This window comes from Mustela erminea, chromosome 18, assembly GCF_009829155.1.
Source record: "Mustela erminea isolate mMusErm1 chromosome 18, mMusErm1.Pri, whole genome shotgun sequence".
Taxonomy (NCBI): domain Eukaryota; kingdom Metazoa; phylum Chordata; class Mammalia; order Carnivora; family Mustelidae; genus Mustela; species Mustela erminea.
The window spans coordinates 3,589,208-3,610,173 of record NC_045631.1 but is presented as its reverse complement, the minus strand read 5'-3'; the positions used below and the strand labels follow the sequence as shown (position 1 = coordinate 3,610,173).

Here is a 20,966-nt window from a genome sequence, read left to right as displayed (position 1 = left end):
TCCACTTTCAATCCAGAAGCCCCTGGTTTTCTCCATTTCAGTGCATGGCACCCCACAAACCAGTTACTCAAGAAATCTTGCTTCCCCTCCTTCCATCACAGCCCCCCCTCCCACCTGATTGTTGTCTGTGTTGGTTTCCTCAGGGTCTTGTGGACTTGACCTGTACCCCGAGGCTGGACCCTGCCGTCCAGGCTCCACTCAGTGGCATGAATGACTATATAACATAAATGAGTTGTTGCTCCTCCCCTGCTTAATCCTAGCCAGTGGCTTCCCTTGTGCTCGGAATGAAACCCAGCTCCTGACCATGATCCCCAAGACCATGTAAAACTTAGCCCCCGGCCTTCTTACCAAACTCATCTTGATTTCCGTCCTTCTCATCGGCCAGTTCCAGCCACGATCGGTGTCTTTCTCTCCATGCCATGAGATCCCCACGTGTCCCATGCTTACTGCTCCCTCCAGCTGGGGCAGTCTTTGCCCACCTTGTCTTGTGACTAGAGCCTTCACCTGACCACAACATTAACATACTTCTTATCACAGCACCTCATTTGTTTCTTTTGTCACATTTATCTGTGATCTGTGGTGATTTCACTGTGTGATTATTTGAATGTCTGCCTCCCCCATTAACATGTAATAACCTTGGGGCCAGGTATGGCGTCCATCTTGAACATTGGTCTGTTCCCAGCATCTAACATGGTACCCGGCTTAGAGTGCATTATTGATGGGTGGAGGATGACTGGCTCTCTTCTCTCTGTTCTGCCTGGACCCCATCATGGGCCCTCATTAACCCTCACCAGCTGTCATTACTGGCTGTTTCTTCTCTTCTACCTCCTCCCACATCCCTAGCTCCAGAAAGCTCCAGGCTTTGGTAGAGACGTTCTCCAGAGTGACAAGGAAGTTAACCAGGAAAGGGTTTGCTCTGTACTCACCTTAACTCATGAAGACTTTCACCTGTGAACTCTGTTGATTTAAAAAAAAAAAAAAACAACAAAAAACAAAAACGACTTTCATCCTGATTAAATGTATGGACGTTGTAGCATCTGGATTTGAAATAGGGGTCGATATTAAAAGGGGGCTAAGACTAATTTTGTTCAAGTCTTAGGTATTTCACCAACAGCCTAAAAAGTCTATTTCAAAAGAAATAGACAGAAAGCCTTCCAGCCATTTTGCTGATGACCCCAAATTTTGCCACTAGAAATTTGTTCCCTAAGTCAAAATCTGGTCTTTTAAGTGCATGTATCTGCAGTGTGACATAGATGAGCTGTATATGAATTAAGCTTTTGTTCCTTGGAGGATCTTTCCAATGGGCACAAAAGAACAGAGACCTGCTCGTATTATGACCATCCACAAAGGTAGATTTACTATAAGGACACCTAGCAAGTCCGCATTGGTTCTTATTTCCTAGTTCAAAAAGAGAAAAGAATCTTTTCACTCAACTCAGCTTCATGTGCTGGGTCAGAAGCTGCTGGCCAGCCTGGATCAGCTGACCACTGTGTGCCCAAGTCACTAGGGCTCGATGGGTAGTATCCTGAAGTATAACCATGGCTCATTGTCAGCCAGAACCTGGATCAAAACAGAGCCCATTTGAAGGGGCTGTAGGCACACCATGAAACACCTCTGGTAAAGCCTTTGTAACTGGGAAAACAGAGGTTTATCAAGCTCTGTATTGCATTACAGGGACCGTACCCAACAAATACACATACTACTGTTATCCCCGTTCTGCAGGTGAGGCCCAGACAGGTGAAGAAGCTTGCCTACAGGGAGTGGGACAGTAAGGATTTGAACCCAGGCCATCTGGCTGCAAAACCATGGGCTTCAACACTCCTTACGTGTTGACCCCATCCGAGTAAAGATAAGACGAAAGCATGTGTTAAGCAGTTGAAGGTGGGAGAGGCAGAGAGTGGCAGTGGTTCCTGGGATCATCTGTTTAATGTCGGGGGAGCTCAGAGGGTAGAAGAGCCCAGACTCGGAGGTAGGAGCCAAGGGAAAGAACTCCCCATGAAGTGTGGAGTGAGAGTGGACACTTGCAAGGGAGGAGACCCGAGAGATCTGGGTCAGCCACTCAGTCCTCCTAGCACGGAGGGTGTCTGTGATCAGAAGCAAACATTTCAGTAGATCACCGACCATAGTCGTCACATAACAAAGACTTTGGGGGTCCCCGTGACCTAGGGATATTGTAAGAAAAAAAAATTGAATTTTACAGGACTTTTTAAAAGCAAATATGGATATCATCCATAAATTTGAGGGTTTTGGGGGGACACTTACTGGTAGAAGTGGGTGAACACAACAAAGCCCGTATCAGATCCCTTCTAGAATATTGGTCAAGACCTTACGGACACCCAGTCCAGCTGGCAGGTGACAGGAACAGGAACAGGAAGCCCCGTCAGTCATAGAACAAGGGCAGATGAGGTCAAAATGCAGAGTGACAGCATGGCAGAGCCACCAGACTCCTTGGCAAGCTTGACCATCTTAATAGGAAAAGTGGCTTTCTTGCAGAGAAGTCCCATGACCCGCGGCTTCTGGTCATTTCTCCTGAAGCAGCAAGAGACCAAGATGATACAGTGCGGGTCATGACTCAGTGACTCCCATCTCACACTCGTGCTGCTGAACGAGCCCAGAAAGGCAGCAGCTCCCCCAACTCCCAGAAGCCATAGACAGGGACCACTTAGAGCAGATCGCAGAGCACGTCAGACTCCACGCCTGCAGGGCCACCAAGCTGAGGTCTGGCCACGTAAACATACGCCTGCTCCGTGGCGAGGCTGAGCGGCTTGGGTTTCCAGGGCGAGATTCGGAATGAGCGGGAAGTCGCCAAGGCAGCGAGGCCTCAGGCCAATTATGCAATTAGCCAAGAGCTGATGCTGGCCTCCACGTTTGTTTAGATAAATTTTGAAATCATCAGCGAGCTCTTGAGCCAGATTCTGCCTCTGCGAGGAGAAAGTCAGACGGTATAAACCTGCGTAGCGCCAGGCAGTATGGGTGGGGGACAAGTTCCGCCTCCTACCCCCCAGGCTGGAGCAGAATCCTTCCAGAGAGAGACTTCTGACTGTGTGTGGCCTGGCTTGGTCCTCCGGGGGCGGGGGAGTGATGGTGGAGGTGGGGATGGTCCTGAGAGTGGCCCCTGGGGCCTCACTTCAGGACTCCCCCCAGACACCCCCACCCAAACTGGTAGAGTGGACATTAATGAGCAAAGACTGGAACTCCAAAGAGGAGGCTTTCAGCCTCGTCATTCCAAGATGACGACCTTTTGGACCCAGAAAGGAGAACTGGGCTCCATTTGGTTTCATTCGAGGTATCCCGAATGCTTCCCACGTATCTCATTTATCCTCATGACACCCCAGAGAAGTAAGTTTGTTTGAGATTTATACAAAGTTATGATTATGCCTATAGATTCCAGTTCCTGCCTCAGTGTCATTCTAAACCCCAAGTCTCATCCCCATCTCACTTTTCCTAACATAACTAAGCCCTTTGGGGAACAAACCGGCTCAGGCTTTAGCCTTGCCAGAGGGCGATCCGCCCCCCACCCTTTCCTTTTTTGTTGTTGTTAAGTTTGATTTATTACTTAGCGTTCTAGTCAGGCTCGATGGATGTTCAGAATATTATAAATAATGCGGATTGAAAGGACCGTGCTGAAATGTTTATTGCATTCTTAGAAAGAGAACGAGGAATGGCGGGCGTAGGGAGCTTGGCCATGGCAATGGAGGGGCGTGAGGGGAGGGGGGCATCTCTTGCTCCGAGGGTATTTTAGTGTGTCAATAAAAGACAGCGCTGCAAAAGGAAGGGACTTATATTACGGTCCCGCTATCAAGAATGCAGAAGCGTTCCAGCGGGCGTAAAGAATCCACTTCAAGAATGTGAGGGCCATAAGGAACTAATCATTAGACATTCCCTCTCTCATTTCCTTACCCACCATGCTGGAGGAAGGCTGCTAACACAGGGGCTGCCCAAACTTTGAAACCAGCTCTCCAGCGGGCCAGCTCCGGGGCACCCTCTGGGAGGGCTGGGGGCCGCGTGTGGGTGACGGAGTGCCGCCGGTGGACTTACCACCCCACCCCGATGTGCCCAGTGCCTGCAGGCAGGTGAATCTTTGTTCTTCGGGTGCGCTAGAAATACGGGCGTTGGCCAAGATCAGGACCCGCCACGCAGGAGAGTGAGCATCATAGCGGCCCCGTCGCCTCCAGCCATCGCGTCGGAAGCTGGAATCATCCCAGCTCCTTCCTGCTGTCCTTGTCCTCACTGGTGCTTCTTTCTGTCTTGGGCCTTCCCTCAGGCTCCCACGAGGAGGAAGAGTCAATGTTGCTGAGTGGCACAGACCATCTGGGTCCTCCCGATGGTAACTGGAAAGTCTGGCTAACTGGTAACTGCTAAAGTTACCACCCGATGGTAACTGGAAAGTCATGGAGATGGTTCCTTGTGTTCGAAGCAAGGCAGTCTTGGCCATCCCACGTGCTGCTGTGGTCCCGCAGACCTCTGCAGAGCAGAGTTCTCTCTGTAGGGAGGAAATGGGGGCAGGGCTCCTATTGGCTGGGGACAGGGGCCTTGCAACAGCCAGTGAGTTTTGTACATCGGACACATCCCCGGCTGTATACCCCTTCCTTGCCAGGGTGCCTGTCATCAGCAGGAAGTCATTGGGTGCCCGCTTTGCCCACCAGGACAGTGGCCTTCCTACTAGCTGTGGACCCCGTCCCTTCATCTTCACAGTGCCCAGCGAAAGCACAGCCCTTGCTGGCATGTTCGTAGTTGACTTTTTACTTTAGGGGCTGGAGAACTTCTGGTGAGCTCTTGATTCTGCCTTCTAAGACACCGTTCTCAAATGTTAGTGCCAGAAGGGTGGCGTGGAGGGATTGGTGACGCCCCCAGCTTCCTGGGTCCCACCTCCAGAGATCTGGACTCAGCAGGTGTGAGGCAGGGATCAAAAGTCTCCTCTTGAACCATCTCCCCCTGGTGGGACAGACTCACCAGCGATCAGGCAGGAGTGACAGTGTTGGAACGCCAGCATGGTGTCTCCGTCGTTAGGCCACTTCTAGTGATTTCCTCCTCAGGAATGTCTGCGAATAGAGAGGGATAGAAAGTTACAGAGAATGAGTAAGATGTGGGCTGTTTGTGCAATACAGAGGATCCACTGAGCTGAGTCCAAGTCCTCCGTGTTAAAAAGAAACCCTGAGTCTCTGGTACAATCCCGACATTTCGAGAGAATGTGACCGTGGATGTCTGTGGGAACCTGGTAGAATATGTTCTTCTGTAACTTTATATTCCGATATTCACCACTTGGGGTAATATATTGATTTTGAGTTTGGCAGGACCAGCTGTACTTACTCGTATCCCCTTTAGTTCTTTAGAACCAACACTCCCTAGTAACCCGTTCTGTGGGTAGCTTATCCTCTTCCATTCATTCGTTCATTCATTCATTCATTCAGCACATACTCATTGAGTGCTTAGTCTGTGCGGAGTACGAGTCTAGCTGCTAGAATATCTCCACGTTAATTATCACCAAGTAAAAGTGCTGTTTGAAGTCCCCACTGCTGACTCTCCATACCCCCACGCAACCAGTATTTGAGTCTAAGCGACGAGCTTCTTTTCCGTCAACCAAAACACAAGTGCGTGATGCAGAAAGTGCGCATTGTACGACATCTGTACTGGGCACCTGTGGATAGCATCACGGGGACTAGAGTCATGGCAGTGCGTGGCCTGTCTGTCCTCTCAAGAATTTACAGACGATCAGGGAAGGGCTGTGCTTTCCATGAATCTGACCGATTGTTAGTTTACGCTAGTGATGAACTAATTTCTGTAACGCGTGTGTTCAGGATACAGTCCTTGGCAGAAGCAGCCAGGGAAAAGCAGTCCTTGGGTGCCTTGGGCACGGGAGAGGAGGTGTCACTGGGGAGGGAACGTTTTTGAGCTGAGGCCAAAAGCCAGCGTCTGCGTGCTGGGTGTGTGGAAAACGTGGAGGGCTACAGGGTGGTGTGAACAGCCCCGTGCCAAGGCAGGAGGTGTGAGATCATGGCGCACTGAGCGGCAGTGGCCAAGGTGGGAAAACCAGATCCTCGCACTGGCAGCGTGTCGTAACTCAGCTCTGCTGTTCGGCCTTGAAATGGTTGCTGAAGTTATCTGACAAGACCAAGTTCAGTGTAAGTCAGCAAATAGTTCAAAGCCAAATCTGACATTCTGGATCCTCTGTTCTACTTGTTTCCAAAAAGACTGGGTCTGGAGAAGCTGATGGCATCATTGTGTTATCCTCCAATAGCCTTTTATTTTTTGTGCCCACAACACGAGTCTGAAGGGCAGTTCTGTTTTGTGCGTGGCTCCTGACCTTGGGCGCATACCTGGTGTTGGCAGGAACAGCCTACAGGGCACCTGGGACACTCAGTTGTGTCATCAAGATGCCTTTCTCGGACTCTATCTTTCAAGTCTCATGAAGCCTCTTCCACAATGACCACCTGCAGGGGAGGACCTCCCTAGTTCGCCCTATCCTCAAAACTGATATAAACTTCCATTCTTTTTTTTTTTTACGATTTTATTTATTTATTTGACAGAGAGAGAGAGATCACAAGTAGGCAGAGAGACAGGCAGAGAGAGAGGAGGAAGCAGGCTCCCCGCTGAGCAGAGACCCAACGTAAGGCTCGATCCCAGGACCCCGGGATCATGACCTGAGCCGAAGGCAGAGGCTTTAACCCACTGAGCCACCCAGGCGCCCCTGGAAGTACTCTTAAGGAGGGTATTTTTTAAAAGAGTTTATTTGAGAGAGAGAGAGCGCGTGCTTGTGCGTGTGCACACAAGCAGGGGGAGAAGCAGAGAAGGAGGGAGACAGAGAATCTCAAGCAGACTCCATGCTGAACGTAGAGCCCGCCACGGGACCACAGAAAGTATTCAGGCATGCACCATGGCTCCGAGCCCAGGTGGAAAGATGCAAAGCCCCAGGTTCAGGCACCATATGATGCAGCTTGGGAATGGAGATGAGGTCCAGAGCCAACGGCCAAGAAGGAATTCTTGTGCCATCCTTGGTGCAAAAGAAAAAAAAAGCACAGGGACGGGACCCACGAGCAGAAAGAGCTGCTGCTTAACATGGGCTTTTTCACACAGTTATCCAGGCTGTTGGGGGATTTTGCATGAGTGCACATTTCAAAATCTCTGTTTGTGGTAGCATGCTTGAAAGTGATGGAGGGTGGTCCCATCCTTCTCAGGGGTCCCCCTTCTTCCTGGTGTTGGTGTCGTGTGGTGGACAGATACAGTGGCGCTGGCAACCAGAGTGATTTGCAGACAGGATGCCGACCGGAGTGTCTTCTGTTCAAAGAGTACAGACTATGAAGGCCCCTTTTGTAGCCAGAACCATTTCCAGCAGGAGTCAGGGCAGCTGATGTCCATTGAGTACATGCTGTGGGCCGGGGAGCGTGCTCGGCACTGAGCATCCCACCTCGTCCCATCTCCATGGCAGTTCTGGGAGCTAAGGGCTAGTGTCCCCCCAATTTTAGGCACTGAGGATGGATGGGGTCTCTTCCCCAGAGCCATGGTGTGGATGCCAGCTGGCCGATGGTTCAGCCCACACTGCTGCTCCCCATGTCAAGCTGGACCCTGTATTCATACATACATGTATGTTCTCCCATCTGTCACTTGGCCTCACAATTGGGAAGTCACACACACACACACACACACACACACACACACACACACACACTATGCTGGAAGTCAGGGGGCCAGCGAGCTTCACATGGCTTACTGGTGACCATTTGAAAAAGCAGGATGACCTTCGGAGTACATTGGAGCTCATGTTTCTGCCTTGATGACAGGGACAGGCTCTGTTGCCAAAGGAAAGGGCCATGTCGGGCGGCTCTCTCCAGCCCTTCTTTCTTCTTCCTCCCATGGCTCTTACCAGTCACCTTTCTTCTCTGTGGCTCTTGGTTATACATGGTCCATGTCATCTTGGAGGCCAAAGGAGCACTTAGGTTGGGGGACAGGATTGGGGGGACAGACACAGCCTTGGGGCTGGCAGAGTGGCTGTCCACCCAATGCCCCAGAAGTAGCACTAACGATCCCCCTGAAATGCATTTACCCCAATTCTTCCAGACTTCTGGTGACCCCTGGCACTTACTCCCTCCTCCTCCTCCTCCTGCCACCAGAATGTGGACTTCCTTTAGATTTTAGCAAGCAGCAGCGGGGGGGGGGGGGGGGGCAGTGCTACTTGAAAGTGAACCCCCGCCCCCGAAAGGTGGCAGTCATCTGTTTCTGATGTTCATTTGGGCACAGAGCTGTCAGAACAGGTCGTGTGGGGAACCACCGCCGTCGGAGAAGCCGTGTACCGCTCCTTCGTGTCAGACCACGTGTTAAACCACACGTCCCCAGAGACCGTGTGGCTTCCAGCCTTCGCCAGCCAGGGCATCCTGTCCTGGAAAGTGCCGGGGACCCCCTGATAAGGTCAGCCTCGCCAGCCTGTCTTCTCTGCACTCCCTGATCAGTTCGCTTTCTGTTTCCACGTGTCGTGACGTCACTCATCATTCCAGCCAACTTCTGTCATATGTTGTTGCTGACCTTACCTGTCACTAGCGTTCACTGGTGGCCATTCCCTGATGCCCCGTAGAAAGGCACACTCATCTGACCCACAGCACGTTTCCAGATCCCACTGTGGGATGGCCGGTTTCTGGAAAGTATTAGCACCTTCTCCTGCTTTTGCCCCTGGAGCCGGAGGGAGGGGATCCATGCCTCTGAGCCGCCAGCAAGCACTCACCTCTCTGCAGCACTTTGCACCTCTGAGGACACAATGTCATTTACTTATTTTGGGTTTTGTCTGTCTTCACCCGCCGTATCCTCCCAGCAGTCAGGCACACGCAGGTGCACACGTGTGTGAGCACGCACAGGTGTAAATAGATGCTCAGTGAGGACAGGGACTTTTGTCTTTTTTTTCACTGTCCTCTCCCCAGTGACTAGAGCAGTGCCTGGCACTCTATAGATGGATTGATTGATGTTTGTTAAATAGATCAACATCCAGGAGTGCCTGGGTGGCTCTGCTGGGCGTCTGCCTTCAGCTCGGGTCATGGTCAGGTCCTAGGATCAAGCCCCACGTGGGGCTCCCTGCCCAGTGGGGAGTCTGCTTCTCCCTCTCCCTCTGCCCTTCCCCACCTCCCCCCTGCTCATGCTCTCTCTTTCTCTCTCAGATAAATAAAATCTTTGTAAAAATTCAATCAAAATCCATTGTAAAGAAGTAGAATCTAGAGGCTCTGGGTATTGTTTTCACTTTCCTGGCCACCCAGGAGTGGGAGCCTTCTGTTATCTTGTCGATCAAACATTTACTGAGCACGTTAGCCCGTCACACACGTGATGAAGATAGAGTGTCTAGCACCGCTCATGGGGACAGACGTGGCTCTCATTAGGAGCTCAGTGGTGGCCGGAACGGTGTGCGTCCATAGTGTGGGTCTGGTTGACCCACACCCTCCACGGGCACGTCCACAGTGTACTCTGGGGCAGGAGGGGTCCCCAGGGGAAAGGTTCCAAGCAACTCATTCACCCCATCCAAGGGGTTCTTGTTCGCCTCATTGACAGGAGCGGGGCTCTCCTGCCCCGACCTCTGCTCCCAGTTCCTCTTGCCCCAGAACCCCCACGCGTCTCCTGCTCACTTTGTCTCTTCAGGACAGCACTGATGGCGTTACCCTCAGAACGTCTGTGATGTCACTGGAGGCATGACTGCGAGAGAGTGTCTGAGAAGGCGTCTTGCTGGCGAGCTATTTCCTTGCATCGCCCTTCCACGTTCCCAAATTAGAGACACTTTTGCTGATGATCTCTTTCCTGAAAGGTCCCAGTTAGAAGTCAGAGGAAAAGGGGCACCTGGGTGGCTCAGTGGGTTAAAGCCTCTGCCTTCAGTCCAGGTCATAATTTCAACGTCCTGGGATTGAGCCCCGCGTTGGGCTCTCTGCTCAGCATGGAACCTGCTTCCCCCTTTCCCTGCCTGCCTCTCTGCCTACTTGTGATCTCCCTCTCTGTCAAATAAAATCTTTTTTAAAAAAAAAAAGAAGTAGTAGTCAGAGGAAAGGGCTCTGGCTCGTATAGGTTAAAGAACGTGTCATTTGTTTGAATGCTGTCAGGTGACTAGTGAGATTCCAAGGGATAACTGAGCCAGGAAGAGTCGGAAACACGGCCCAGCCGGGGACCTCCAGGCCCATTTTGTCAGCCACCCGTCCACAGTGTCACCATTGTGGTGACTGAGCCCCAACTCCGCTCAGTCCAAGCTTTGCGGTTCGTGGAGAGGAGAGCCCGGGGGCCTCACATGGCCTCACGCCAAGTTGAACAGACACGTAGCTGTCCCCACCCCTCCCGGGGGATGTTCTCCTGGGGTTTGGAACTCAGAGCCTGGGTTCAAATATACTACTCTGGGCTTCCACATCTCAGGCACAAGATTTACTTAAAAAAAAAAAAAAAAAAAAAAAAATTCAGAGGGCCCAGCATCTGCTGTATTGAAAAAGTAGCCTCTGGATGGCCGTAGCTCTGTGCCCGCCCTTTCTGTACCTGACTTAGAGCTTGGGCCGCAGCCCACTCTGGTCGCCTGGCCCGGTCTCCCTAATTGATGCCAGGTGACGTCTCCCAATGCAAACGGCACCAACAGAGGGGTTCGTAATGCTGAATCCGTAGCCCGGGTGGAGCCATCCAGAAATCTTTTGACACTTAGTCAAGAGGGAATTGTCAAAACAAGATATCCATAACAGAGTTCCTGACTGTCTTTTCAAAGGCACTTGAATTTCTGCCAGATTCCAGACAGGCTCGCTTTCCCAGGGGGACCCCGCGGCACAGCGAGGGGATATCTCTTAGCCAATAGTGATGCGCCCGAGAGTGGGCATTAAATTATTGCCCTGACGACTCAAGAGAGGCGGCTTTTGATGGCTGATAGGAAAGGTCGTCTCTCTACAGCAGAGTTCTGCTGTTGGATTGTGGTGATTTGCCGGACGTTGCGGGAGGGAACTGAGTAACGTGTTCAGAACACAAATGGAGCCGAGGAACTCGTCTGCACCTTCTGTTCGGGGAGCAGCGGGACTAGCCGAATTTGTGCATACCCCCTCCAAGGAGCGCTGTCATCGGCCAAGTGTTCTTGTTTTTTTTTTTTGTGGGAGGGGGTTGATTTTCTGCCCCTCTCCTGAGACCTGGGGCCCACGCAGAGCCACACACGTGTCTTTGCTCCCGTAGGACCTGCCCCACAGACGGTTCTGGTGTGAGGAAATCTGGCTCTCTTGGCCAGACCCTTACCCTGTGGTCAGATCTGCCCAGGGTCGGCCACCCATCAGAACAGCCCGACGCACAGGTCTGACGCTTTGGTTGCAACATGATGTGCCCTAGCTAGTGACATGCACTGTCCTGTCCCAAGCAAACATCAGGTTTTGGCCTCACAGGGGCCTTGTGGCTGTGAGAGAGACGCCTGATGCCCAGTGAAGCAGAGGTCTGGTCCCTGGAGCCGGGAGCCCGGGAACCTGCCTTCCCCTAGGCATGCAGCCAGCTCCTCCCAGCTATTGCAGTCTTAATTCGTTTCAATTTCCTGTTTCGAGGCAAGCCCCTCTTTTGCCCCATCCCCCACTCCTGTCAGGCCACCTTCCCCATTCCTGCTTCCTGCCGAGGCTTCTGGGTCTCTCTGGCCCCCAGATGTCTCCCCACACCATCCTCCTTCCCCCCAGTCTCCTGCCTTCTCTCCAGAATGACGTTCTTCCAGGTTCTCTGTGGACGTGACGCATTACCTCTCGTCCGCATTGAGATGGGGTGGCATCCTGGGGACCAGGGAGACAGATTGTCCCCAGATGGGACCTGGAGCTTCATAGGGCAGGGTGAGGAAGGTGCCTCTTTCTCCTCCCCACGTCACCCCAGCACAGATCCGGGACAGACCCCCTCATGGGACTCCGGGCTTGCCCCTTCCAGAGCCACTCCCGAGAAGAGCACAGTACCTTCAGGAAGCTCATCTTTCCCGCAGGAGCCAGGGTTTGGTCACGTGGGCCCAGGTGCTGTCCTGGGGCCGGCCACGATCCTGTCCAAAGGCGAAGACAGACACTCAGAGTGACATAAATGCCAAAGCAACGTTACGACCTGTTTCATCTAAATTTTCTTGGTTTTCGGTCAGAACCAAAGCACAGGCTAATTCCAGGCCAATCCTTTGCCTTCTCGTGTGTTTCTCTGAGTCTGTCACTTGGCATCACAGACACGGCCTCCCACCGTCACCTGGGTTGGGCCCCCTGGTGAGCCTGGTCCCTAGCCAGGCCCGGCCCCGCGGGGCTCCCTCCCAGGGAACGTGGCCGTGTGCCCAGAGCTAGCTGGGCTGTTGGCCTGCAGCCTTCCTGGGGCTCCCATCAGGGCAGGGCAGGGCTGACCTGTGAGCCCCCACTTCCTCACCTCCAAAGCAGGGGGGGACCTGTTGCTTTGCCTGCCCTGCTGACTCCTGGTGGGAACAGCACAGGACCGGGGCATGGCACGTTCTGAGCCCATGTCTAGCGGTGTGGACAGCTGCCTTTCCTCTGTGTTCCTTCTGTTCTCGCCACGCTGCTGTTACTCGTAATGCCTTGTGCCGGCGCCGCTGCGGTGCCCGGTGTCCCCCACCACCCTCAGGGCTGATGGCCTTCCAGGGTCTGGCACGGCTTCGAAGTCAGGCTTTCTGCAGGCCTTCTAGGTTCCCCTTGGGTTTGGTTTGTACGTCTCTAAGTCCTTGGGCCCGTGACCCTGGCCTTGGTGCTGCCCCCGCTCTGACCTGGCCCCCTCACAGGGCCTCCACCCCCAGCCCTGTTCATACCACCACCACCCCCACCCCTGCCGACCCCAGGGCCCTCTGCTCCTATCACCTGGCGTCCGCTCAGCTGGCTCCGCTCGCCTTGCAGCCTGCGCCTAGCCCAGCTGCCCTTCCTGTGCTCAGGACCCGAACGGCTGTGGCCAGGTACCCGACCCTAAACTTCAGCCTTTCCTGGACACCCGTCATCACAGCTGAGCTGTGGCTGGAACCGGACTCCGTGTCTGCACGAAATGTCACCCAGGTGTCCCCTCTGGTTCTGCGCCCCTCCCTTCCCTTTTGGGATGAATGGCATCTGGGCTCTGTCGTCAGGCCTGAGCCTGGCTCTCTCTGGGACATTGTGCGGCAGGTGCTGCTCGGAGGCCCCCTGCTCCAGCCGAGGGTCCCGGATGCAGGAATAATTAGTGTCTTCGCTCTGCCGGTAAAGGGCCTCCAGATTCGCCCCCAGGGAGCCTCCCACACCTCATCTCACTGAGTCCTCCCCATGCACCTAGGAAGTCGGTATCCGGGGCTTTGACAGAGGGTGGAACTGAGCTCACCATAAAGGCATGGAGATCGGGCCTCCCTGACCCCCGGGCCAGCACCGCTGCCCCCACACCAGACCGCACCATCCCTGTTGCTGCAGATCGTCCAGCCTAACGGAAGGAATATTAATATCTAACACAGGCATTGAAGGGTAGAGGAGGTTTAGGGGCACTGGCCTGCCTCTTGGAGTGTCTCTGGCTCCAGGGGCAGTGAGCCGCCAGCCTAGAGGAAGCGGGGTCCGTGGAGGGTCCCAGGCTGTGTCCCTGCAGAGGGTGACGGGGGGGCGGAGGGCAGAAGCAGAAGGGAGAGGGAGACGGGAGGTCTGTTGAGGGGACAGAGCCCACCAGTGCTGCCCGGGGGTTCACTCTCCAAAGCAGAGAAGAAACCCCGGGGATGTGTTGAGTGCCAGGTGAAAACAGAACCAAAGTCAGAACAGAAGACTCAAGCTCAGGTTTTTAATAGAAGCGCTGTCTGCGGAACTGCGGCCGCAAAGCAGAGCGGCAGGGGAGGGGAGCGGCTGTCCACACCTGTCTCCCTGGCCGGCTGAGCTCCAGGCTGCGGGCAAGAAGGCTGTTGGGGAACCCACCCCATGCCGCCTTGCACCCAGCTCCCGCATGGGGTCCCAAGAGCACCTGCCGTTCTGTGCCCTGTGGTCTGACGCTCAGATTGTAAATACGTTCACCTTCTCTGCTGGGTGTCTACTCTTTTCTCAGCATATTTGCCCAGTAATGGGATTAAAGGGAACATTTACATGAACTTTAGAAAACAAATATTCCAGTTTTGTCTTTTCTCTGGCTCGCTCCCCATCTCAGCTCAGGAGTCTGCTGCAAGAAATCTGTTTGATCAGGGAGAACCCACTGCTTAATGCATAAGCAAATGTCACCTGTCAACAGGCACCCCTAGGAAAAAACCCAGCCAGCCGTGGGGTTCTTTTCCTAGATGTCTAGGCTAGAGTTCTGGAGGCTGTTCACTGTGGGAGAGGGGCTCGCAGGAGCAAACGGTATAGGGATGCGGGGACAGTCACAAGCAACCAGTGCTGCTCTCCTGTGATCAGATCAGGAAACTTCAGATAACTCGGCCCTTTGCATGCCCCTCCCTGCTACCCCCCACCCCTACTCTCCCACTGTGCTTAGCCCCGCATCCCTATAGCTGAGCGCTGAGGGGGAAGTGGTCTGTGCTGTCTGCTCTCACTCTCCCAAGAAGACAGTCCATGTTCCTCCTCCTCGGCTCCCCCTCCTCTTCCTCCTTTCCCTCTCCCTCTCCTCCTCCCTCTGCCTCCCCTCCCTTTTCCTCAAGCACCAAGAGCCCTGACCTACCCTCACCCAGGGCAGATGCGTTGGCAACACAGTGCCCATTACTTTGCAGGTTTCCAGTGTTTCACTGGAAAAAATACGGGCCATGAATCCCGATGAACACTCTTCAGAAGTTCTGGAGAGAACTGCATTTCATGTGCCTTCCCAGTCTGAAAGGAGTTTGTTTTCCTACATCTTTCTTTAATTGCCACGAGCTGGACTTGTAAATATTGTAAGTGGTTGAGTAATCCCCATCTGGTAGACTGACCAAAGGAAATGGCCATTTTTTTCCACCAGTGGGCCTCTGGCGCCCGTGCCTGGCCCTGAGAGGGGCACCTGGGTGTGGGACGGGCAGGGCGGCGCACGGGAGCGCGCGGGGTTAGGCAGGAGGGGTGCCGTGGTCGGGAGCCTCGCCAGGTGTTTCTGTGCCCGGGGTGGGGTAGAGAGCCTTCATTGTTCCAGAAGTTGGCAGGTTCCCAGAAGTTCAGCTGTCTTTCCTCGTTCTGAAATGTCACATATCTCTGTAGCTGGGGGACAGATGAGCAGACCCCCTGAAGTTTACGCTCCACTCTGAGGCAAAAGAAGGAAGTTCTCTCTCTCTCTCTCTCTCCCCCCCCCCCCACCCCACTGTGACTGAATACTATTCCCTTAGGCCACATGCTCTCCTGCTGCGACCTCTAGGCCACAGTCACTTTCCTGTGTCTCCAGGGCTGGAGGCTTTCCCTGCCTCTGTCTTGAAGGAAAGGCAAATCGCCTTCTGTGTGGTGGTGACTTGTGTTAATGACTCTTTATCTCTGATGCTTTTGATGGAGTGGGAGTGGGAGAGGAAGTACGTCTGGGGTTCAGGGCGCAGGGGAGGGCACAGGTGAAACCAGACTGGCCACCATCTGATCCCTGTGCCCATGCAGTACACCCGCCCATCCACTCTCGTCTCTGAAAGTTTCCACCATACAGACTGCAAAGGAGGGAAGGAGGAAGGAGAAAGAGAAGAGAAAACCGAGTTAAAGCTCTGTATCCCTGTTTTCGAGTCCCAACGTGCCTGGGGCCCCTGTCCCTGAGAAGCCACCCCTTTGTGTCGGGGACCGGGATCCCCCCTGCACCGGCCCCACGGGTGCAGAGAAAGGGGACGAGGTGGAGCTGGGTGGTGGTGGGGGGTGTCCCACCTGGATTTCCGGGCTGGTTCCCGCATCCACGTATTCTGTGCACGGTGCGGCTCAGCCCTCCCTGGCTTCAGAACGAGCCTTGGTCACTCTTCCCGAAACATCCTCCAGAGAAGAGGGACTCCATTCAAGGAAGGTGCCAGAGCCATGGCCTGGCTCCAAGAAGGCCAGACTCTTAAAGAGAAAGCGTTGCTGTGTGGGAAGGTCTGTGAACACCTGCTCTCTGACCGGGAGCATCCCAAAGGCTGCGCTGGCCTTGGCTTGTCACTGTCACTTGCCGTCTCAAGAGGACTTCCTCACTTGACGGTCCGTGCACACCCGTTTAGTGAAACCTGCTGAAAATGTCGCGGCCAGAGGGCCCCGTTTGCTCCGAAAGGCTTGAAATATAAAAGACGTACCTGTCACTCGGCCTTAGAGCCCCTCTCATCGCTGGACAGGAGCCCAGCTGAGCCCATGACATCAAGGTGCTCGCTCTCTGCGTTTCCAGCTGGCACGGGTGTCAGGGTGCCTGTGTCACCTCTCCTGTGGCACGTGTTGTGCAACTCACAGTGTCCAAGATAGAATCATTGCCACCTTACAGAGGAATTGCGGTATTAAGAGTGATCTAGGAGGCCCACCCACCGGGCTGCTAAACTGTCCCATCGAAGGACTCCCAGCCCAGAAGCTTCTGTCTGGCCTCCTGGTGTCTGTGCAGTGTCTCTTGATTGCCGCCTTTACAATCTTCTCTTTCTTTGGCTTCCTTGACACATGTTCTCAGCTTCTCTCTCTCTGTTGACTGTTCCCGCTTTGCCTTTCTTATTGGTTCTTCTGGTCTCTTCCTGATAGTCGATACATTGACTCATTTGTACATATATTTAAAAAAAAAAAAAAAACCAACAAAGGGTCTGGGGACGGCGCATTGTGGAGGGGAGCTGGACCGGCGCAGCCCCTGTGTCGGACTCTCGGGGGCCCATGGTGGAGACAGACAGTGTCTGAGCACCTAAATGACGGAAGAAGGGGGCATTGCGGGGCCGTGGAAGGGACAGCCCAAGCATGGTTCATGGGACGCTGGGGAGAAGGTCCTTCAGGAAATGACATTGGCACTGGGTTCTGGGGGAGGAGTAGGGAGCACATGGGCCAAGAGGGACAGGAAGGAGCGTCACCCTGGCCATTGAGGAAGCTGAAGGGTGCGTGTCTGGAGCCGGCGCAGAGAATGGCTGCCTGGGTAGCTGGACGCAGAGCGTGCGAGGCCCCCCGTAAAGAGTTTGGATTTCTGCTGAGGCCTCTGAGAGTTGCAAGGCTGCCAGTAACCTGATCTGGTTTACGCTCCAGCTCAGCTACAGGGAAGGCATTGGGCAGAGCGGCGGCAGGTGGGCCCAGGTGGGAGGCAGCAGTAGCCACCGGAGCCTGGAGGCCCCTTCCCTGTGACCGTGTATGAGCTCAAACCCGGCATGTGGTTTCTTCTTCTCAGCCAGTCTCTGCCCTCCATCTCCTCGCTCCGGTCTCTTGTTCCGCTGTGCTTGTCACTGCCCGCTGTGAATCTCAGGGGTCCTGGTGTCAGCCTCTCCATTGGCCCTCCCCCTTCCCTCCAGTCCAGTACCCCCGCTGCTGCACAACCAGCCTCTGGGCCCCAAGTGTTCCCCCAGCTCCAATCCTGCCTGAGCAGCCGTAACTGAACACCATGCCTTGTCTCCCGTCTTTTCTCAGCACCCAGGCCTCCCCCTTGTCTTTGGGGTTACCCTGCATTCTGGAGTGCTAGCAGGTGCCCCCCCAGTGCTCCTCAATCCTTCTGTGTCCTCCAGTTCCATGCTGGGTCCCTGATCCTAAGCAGGACAACCTCTCAGCCCAGCCAGGAGGTGGTGGGATTCCTGCCCAGTGGGAGCTTTTGGTCAACATAAAGATATTTCTGGAGGCAGAAATAAAGGAAGAGGAGATTTGTTCTTCTGGCTCTGGCCGGAAGATGGCCTGAGATAACGTTCACCTATGCACACTCGTGCATCTTACTACACACGTCTTGAAACGCGAGATAAAATATCACAGCCCGCCCCTCAAATGCTGATGCAGAGCCAAATTGACAAGGAAGAGAGGAAATCCCCAGAGGAGAGAAATGGGAGAGAGAGCTGGAAACCAGAGCCTGGGTGGAGGAACCGAGGCTGCAGCTGGGTCGTTATCGGCCCTAGTGATAGAGAGCAGGGATCCACAGACTTCTGTGAAAGACCGGATAGTAAAGAGTTTAGGCTTTGCAGACCACAGACGGTGCGTCACAGCTTCTCTTTGTCTTCTTTGACAGCCCTTAAAAAATGTACAAACCATTCTTGGCTCGGGGGTTGTACAAAAACAGACCAGCAACCAGGGGGACCACAGTTTGCTGGCTCCTGATGGAGAGGCTTGGGTTAGTGTCCGTACGAAGTTGGGGAGAATTCTTAGGTCCCAAGAGGGAGTACTTGCAAAAGATCAGATCATTAGAGGAAAGGGGGGTATTAGGAAAAAATCATCCACTGTCACAGAATGACAGGGAAGCCTGCTATATATTTTTATGTGCCTTCTTAGTATTCGACACTGTGCCCATGCTGTGCTTTACAACGGTTGAGTTTAAAGAGCACACCACTTGGGATGCCTGGGTGCCTCACTCGCTTGAGCATCCAAGTCTTGGTTTTGGCTTAGGTCATATCTCAGGGTCCATGAGCTCGAGCCCGGAGTCAGGCTCTGCCCTCAGCGGGGAGTCTGCTTGGGATTCTCTCCCTCTGCCCCTCCCCTGTCTCTCTGTGAAATAAATAAATAAATGTTTATTTAAAAATTTTTAAAAAGATTTATTTATTTGAGACGAGAGAGAGCACGCACAAGCCGGGGAGGAGGGTCAGAGGGCGCGGGAGAAGCAGACTCCCCAGTGAGCAGGGAGCCTGACACAGGACTCAATCTCGTGATCCTCAAGATGATGACCTGAGCCAAAGGTGGATGCATAACCAGCAGAGCCACCCAGGTGCCCAGTAAATAAATCTTTAAAAGATAAAATAAAATGCTCACTACTTGAACTACATTGAACCCTGAAGGTCTGTGGAGGGAATTCAGGCATCTATGAACTGGGTGGGAAAACTGAGATACAGCCTTTTCTTCAGTTAAAAATGCAGGCAATGAACCACGTTATTGTTTGAAGTCCTGGTGGCTTTGTCACCTGTAAAAATTGCAGGTATTTTCACATCAAAATACACTATATGATTATCTCAAATTTTTAAAAATATATATTGGATAAGCATGTTCCATTGTAACCAGAAATTTTAAAACACATTTCTGAGTAATTGTTGGGCCAAAGAAGAAATTGCTGAAAAATCTAAAATACATAGAACTTAGAAACTAACAGTAGTGAAATTATTTCCCACCAAAAATTATAGACAGGGGCAGCCGCCTGCCTCAGTGGATGGAACGTGCAACTCTTGATCTCAGGGGCCTGAGTTTGAGCCCCATGTTGGGTGTTAGAGATTACTTGAAAATAAAATCTTAAAACAGAAAGTTGTAGGTGTAGAGGGACAATATTTAGAAGAAAGATGGAAAATGAATGAGCTGACTTTCAGTTCAAAGAACAGTAGAGTGAATCCAAAGAAAACCTATGAGTCGTAGGATTAAGGAATACAGATGCAGAAATTTAAACAGGAATTGAGGGGACATGACCAGCAGCATCAGAACCCGTTCTTGGAAGAGATGATCAAAAGAGGCACCTTGAGGCAGCGCTAATCAGGAAAAGGAATGTCCAGATATACCACATTAGAGACAAAAAGAAGAGCACGGGTACAGCCTAGTGTTCTAAGACAGCGTAATGAACGGTTTTACACCAGTATTTTGAACACTCAGAAAAAGTGGGCAGTTTCCCAGAAAAATCTAACTTAACAAAACCGAGTCCAGAAGAAGGGAGAGCAGAACTCCCAGTGTGGGAAACTGTCCGAGGGTAGGGTGAGTGTTGAGGACACACTGAGTGACCGTTCACCCATTTATTCAACAAACGGGCATTGAATCCGCTCCAGGCGCCATCGTGGAAGCTAGGGGTGCAGCAGCCAGTGATGTAATCCCACCTCCATACCTTCCATCATTTCTGTCCAGTGGAAAGTTCACCAATTGTCTCTGTCCGACATGGTAGCCGTTGGCCACATGGGACCCTTGAGCACTTGAGATATGGTTAGTGGAACCGAGAAACTGAGCTCTCTACTATATTTGATTTTAATTCATTGAAATGTAAGGAACCTCATGTGGCCAGTGGGTATTTAGTTAATAAGATGCATAATGTGCTGGGGGCGCTTCCTGTAAGAGCATCGGGAGTTGAACTTCTGGGACCGGCCTTTCTGGAAACAGCCTCTCCTTCTGGGGGCCACAGAACCATGTGATCCTACACATTTGAGTCACCTGTTACTTCCTAGACATGTTCACTTGCTTTACCTCGTGTGCTCCTCGCTTCCCTCTGGGGGCTTCAGTAATTCAGGAGACCCTTGAGAGAGCAAATGTGTATCCAGTGCTGACTTTGCAGGAATCCCTGCACTGGATATCTATTTTTTTAATTTTTTAAGATTTTAATTTTTTGAGAGAGCAAGAAAGCACGAATGGTGGGGAGGGCGAGAGGGAGAGGGAGAAGCAGGCTCCTTGCTGAACAGGGAGCCTGACCCTTGAGGGACCCTGGGCTGGCTCAGGTCCCCCAGATCAGGACCTGAACTGAAGGCAGACCCTTAACCCACTGAGCCACCCAGGCGGCCCTCCATTGGATGCTTTTGCCAATGTGTGACCTAAGCATCTTGAGTTCAAGAAGGCAGAGCCATGTAGCCAGTGGAGACAATGGATTCTAGATTTAACCTTTCCCTGCAGACCCTAATGCCCTTTGCTTTCTCGGTGTTTAATCAATGCAAGCCGAAAGCAGAGCCACATTTCCCTGTCCCCCGCAAAGGTAGGTCACAGGCTACGTCATGCCCTTCCAGCATGAGTCACTGAAGCCGTCTCTCATGCTTGTCTTTTCCAGGGATGATCATGGTGATTTTGCTACTGCTGGTGGCGATTGTGGTCGTGGCCGTCTGGCCCACCAACTAATGGCAGTAAGGGGTACACCACCTGTGATGCCTGCCAGCGCCGCAGAGAAGCCCAGCACCCAGGTGGTACCTGAACCCGCTCTCAATAAACGCCCCCAAAGCTCTGAACTGCGGCTGCGCGTTGCGTCAATGGGCCCGTAGTGGGGAGGCTCCAGGGCCGCAGGCCGCATGCGACCCGTTTGCTTCTGGCACTGGTCATTTGGGTGCCGGGCCC

General features: G+C 53.1%; 1 protein-coding gene and 1 long non-coding RNA gene across 3 annotated transcripts in view; one reads left to right on the top strand and one right to left on the bottom strand.

The window, feature by feature from the left end:
* The window catches only part of STX8 (syntaxin 8), a 243,884-nt gene extending 223,019 nt beyond the window's left edge, over positions 1–20,865 (top strand). The window contains exons 8-9 of one of the 2 annotated variants that reach the window (XM_032321201.1): positions 8,236–8,403; positions 20,686–20,865. In XM_032321201.1, coding sequence (XP_032177092.1) covers positions 8,236–8,399 — 164 coding nt within the window. In that variant the 3' untranslated portion in view covers positions 8,400–8,403; positions 20,686–20,865. The remainder of the gene's footprint in view (positions 1–8,235; positions 8,404–20,685) is intronic. The other variant, XM_032321203.1, reaches the window with a different exon arrangement.
* LOC116577657 lies at positions 3,569–14,941 on the bottom strand. Its single transcript, XR_004280566.1, has 3 exons — positions 14,575–14,941; positions 11,904–11,983; positions 3,569–5,042 (listed from the first exon to the last, which is right to left on the bottom strand). It is a non-coding gene; the product is annotated as an uncharacterized LOC116577657 (long non-coding RNA).
* Positions 20,866–20,966: the final 101 nt, after the last annotated feature.